The sequence below is a fragment of the Emiliania huxleyi genome (genome assembly GCF_000372725.1).
Source record: "Emiliania huxleyi CCMP1516 unplaced genomic scaffold EMIHUscaffold_31, whole genome shotgun sequence".
NCBI lineage: Eukaryota > Haptophyta > Isochrysidales > Noelaerhabdaceae > Emiliania > Emiliania huxleyi.
The window spans coordinates 887586-891314 of NW_005199684.1; the positions used below are offsets into that span (position 1 = coordinate 887586).

The 3729-nt window shown below is 62.2% G+C and overlaps 2 protein-coding genes across 2 annotated transcripts; both read left to right on the forward strand.

Moving 5' to 3' along the window:
* Nucleotides 1-1200: 1200 nt before the first annotated feature.
* Nucleotides 1201-2132, forward strand: EMIHUDRAFT_450770 (NADH dehydrogenase iron-sulfur protein 3, mitochodrial; the record flags this gene model as incomplete). Its single annotated transcript, XM_005774711.1, has 2 exons — nucleotides 1201-1428; nucleotides 1565-2132. The coding sequence occupies 2 exons, from the start codon at nucleotides 1201-1203 to the stop codon at nucleotides 1919-1921; spliced, it is 585 nt and encodes a 194-aa protein (XP_005774768.1). The 3' UTR covers nucleotides 1922-2132.
* Nucleotides 2133-2903: 771 nt separating this feature from the next.
* EMIHUDRAFT_65073 (hypothetical protein) lies at nucleotides 2904-3710 on the forward strand (the record flags this gene model as incomplete). Its single annotated transcript, XM_005774712.1, has 2 exons — nucleotides 2904-3368; nucleotides 3495-3710. The coding sequence occupies 2 exons, from the start codon at nucleotides 2904-2906 to the stop codon at nucleotides 3708-3710; spliced, it is 681 nt and encodes a 226-aa protein (XP_005774769.1).
* Between the last annotated feature and the right edge of the window lie 19 nt (nucleotides 3711-3729).

Below are 3729 nucleotides of genomic sequence, written 5' to 3' on the forward strand. Positions count from 1 at the left end.
GTCCTTGGAGCCGGAAAAAAACCGGGTTTTTCACTTGGGCGGGTGGGGATTCACTTTTTTTTTCAAGGGGGGCCTGGGGCCCGGAAAAACTTTTAGAATTTTTTTTTGGGCGGAGTTTTATTGAACCTTTTTTTAGAAACACCCCGCCCTTCCACCCGAGGAGGGTTTTTGGGTTTGAAAGGGGGGGGAAAACCACCCCCTTGGGGGGTACGGTTAAAACCGAACCCAAGTTGGAAGGGGGGGGCGCCGCAAAAAAGGGGGAACCCGGAAAACCGGGGTCAAATGCCTTTGGTTGGGGGGGGGGGGGGGACCCCCCCCCCCCAGAAGAAGCTTTTTGTTGGGGGGGGGGCCCCCCCCCCCCCCCCCCAGCAGCAGCGCTCTGCTGCTGGGGGGGTCAGACCCCCCCCCCCTAGCAACAGGGATGACTTTAGATGTGCAGGGGGGGGTACCGAGCAATGTGCGGCCGCTCTAGCTGACTGTAGCCAGCTTCCCTAGCAGCTTCCCGGCCTCCGGCGTCTACCGGGAGCCTCCCGGACCATCGACCCCGGGAGCTCTCCCGCACCGTTTAAGCGTTTAAGACCGTTTAAGGAATCGGCGGCCCAGCAGCTCTTAAAACTTGCCAGGGCAAATTTTAAGCCGTTTAAGCCGCAGGCGCCCCAGGGCCCACCCTTTTAAGCCTAGGGGTCCCCTAAGAGAGCAGCGGGGGAGTCAGATCTTGTGGCAGAGAGACTGAAGACCGCGGGGAGAGACTGTGCAGAGAGACTGAAGACCGCGTTTCGCGGGGAGAGACTGTGCGGGTCAGTACGACTGACTCCTGTCGTCGTACCGAGGGTCTGTGTCTAGATAGAGAGCCGCGTGCGGGGAATCTCTGTTTTGACTTATCTTTCGACGAACTTGCAACAACTTCCACTCTTCTTTCGACGAACGTGCTGAGGGGACAGGGGCAAGTAAGGTATGTGCCAGGTATGAACGTATCGGGGTATCTATTTCCATCTTCGGGGTAGGAAAGAAATCCTTCACGTTTTGACCCCTTCTTGTTCAGCTGTGAGCGCTGTCAGAGCGGTGTTTCGACACCGATATCGTTCAAGGAGAACGCTGATTCAAAATCCGCTGTTCACACTTCATAGGTAAGTGTAAGGGGCAGCTGTTCCTGCGCTCCACGCCGGGCCACTGTGGCGTCGAACAAGCCGACTCCCATATATGTCCTTCACAGCGGCCCAGCGCTTCATCGGCAATGTCCGATCGATGCTGCCGCGGCTCGTCAACAGCGGCGTCGTCGTCAACGGGGAGCCCATCCTGTATTGCGAGCCGCGCGCCGTGCCGGCGGTGCTGACCTTTCTGCGAGACCACTCTGGCACGCGGTGTAAGCAGCTGAGCGATTTGACCGCGGTGGACATCCCGACGCGAGAAAAGCGCTTCGAGGCGCCCGTGCCGGCCTCTTGCGCGCGGCGCTTCTGCCCTCCTCTGCCGCCTGCGCGCGCGCGCTGCGGCGCCTCTCTGCCTGCGCAGCGCGCCGGCCGCGCAGACCGCCGGGCTCAACCTGCTCCGCCCCGCGCGCGCGCAGGTCATGTACCAGCTGCTCAGCGTGGATCACAATAGCCGCTGCCGCGTCAAGACGCTCTGCGGCGGGCACGAGGGCGACGAGGGCGTCCCCTCGTCGGTCGGCGTCTTCAACTCGGCAAACTGGCTGGAGCGCGAGGTGTGGGACATGTACGGCATCTTTTTCCACGGGCACCCCGACCTGCGCCGCATCCTGACCGACTATGGCTTCCAGGGCCATCCCATGCGGAAGGACTTCCCGCTCTCCGGCTTTGTCGAGTGCCGGTACGACGCGACCAAGAAGCGCGTCGTCACGGAGCCGCTCGAGCTGACGCAGGAGTTCCGGCAATTTGACCTGCTCTCGCCGTGGCAAAAGCCCTAGTAGGGCACGGCGCGGCGTCTCGTGTGTCGCGTCTCCGGCCTCGCACACGGCGTCGAGCGGCGACGAGACGCTCGTGTTCCTCCGTACGGGGAGGCTGCAGCGCGGCGCAGCGCACGCGTGCTGCCCCCGCCTCGTACCGCAGTCGAGCGCGCCGCCGCCGCCGAGACGCGGTGGGGTTTTGTATTCTCGATCTTACTAGTAGTAAACAATATGGAATGTTTTCCGTCAAGACACTCATCGCAGCATTCTCACCATTCTGACCCACATTCTTCCGCTTAACACGCGAGTCCAAAGAAAGAAAACAATAATCCAAGGGAGGGATGGTAGGACGGATAACACGCGAGTCCGTGAATAGTTGATGGGTATCGTAATTCGGGGCTCGGGGTTGTGCGTTTACGAAGGGAGAGAGAGAATTCTTGATACGAAACCACGACGACACACACCAGTCGACTCGCATCGGTTGCCTCCATGAACGGCGGAGCTATTCTCGCGCCCACACCACACCTGGCTCCAACGTGGACACACCCATAGCTGGGGACACTACTAGGTCACGCATGGCATCACAGAAGTTTTATCTCTGGGCCCCGAAAGGCATCTCTAGCAGTGTCGTTACACATGCCCCCTCCCCTCCTGGGCGCATGCACCTCACGTCTCGCCAGAGCATACGCCCTTGGTGTGTGGCGAGACGAGTTTTTCGCCATGCAGCGAGCAGCAAGCCGCCCGCCGCAAACAGCCGGAGGCCTCGCCGCGGCACTGGCTGCGCCGCGGTCCCGCACCCGTCGACGCAGCTCCCCCCGCGGAAGACCGCGCGTAGCGACGCCTTGACGATCGAGATGAGCGCGCTCGAGGCTCGCCCACCTACTGCCCCTCTCTCTCTCTCTCTCTCTCTTTACGAAGGGTTTTTTCGTCTTCTTTTTCTTTGATTACATTGCCGCCGAGCGCTGTCGCGGGCAGCCCCACCGAGTGCTGTCGTCCCATGTATATGCCACCTCTTGGATCCCTCTTCAGCCTCGCTGGCAAGACCGTCCTGGTGACTGGCGCCTCGAGCGGGCTGGGAAAGAGCATGGCCCTCACGCTCGCAAAGGCCGGTGCATCGGTCGGATTGGTCGCACGGCGGAAATCGCAGCTCGACGAGGTTGCGTCGGACATCGCGGCGCTCGGCGGCAAGGCGCACGCCGTGACGCTCGACGTGACGCAGGTTTCCGCCATCGACCCGGTGCTGGCCGAGGTTGAGGCGAGCCTCGGCCCGATCGACGTGCTCGTGAACAACGCCGGCCTCTCGCTCGACGAGAAGGCTCTCCAGGTCGAGGAGGCGGCGTACGACACCGTGCTCGGCGTCAACACGCGGGCGCCCTTCTTCCTGGCGCAGGCGGTGGCGCGGCGGATGGTCGCAGAGAAGAGGCCCGGCTCGATCGTCAACATCGCGTCGCTCATCTCGCTCAAGGTTGTCAACAACCTCGCGACGTACGCAATGTCCAAAGCGGCGCGCAGCAGAGCCTCGGACGCGCCGCACGCGCGACCTCCCCTTGCCGCACCCGGAGCCGCGCGTGCGCCTGGCCTCTGCCTACATGAGCGCGATGTCCCGCCGCTCTCTCTCCCCTCACAGGCGCTGGACCACATGACGCGCGCTCTGGCAAAGGAGTGGATTCGCCACGGCATCCGCGTCAACAGCATACAGCCGGGGTACATCCGGACCGAGATCAACTCTGAGTTTTTCGACTCGCCAGCCGGCCTCGAGTTCATCAGCCGCATGCCAAACAAGCGGCGCCGAGATCTAGCCGAGATCTAGCCGAGATCTAGCCGAGATG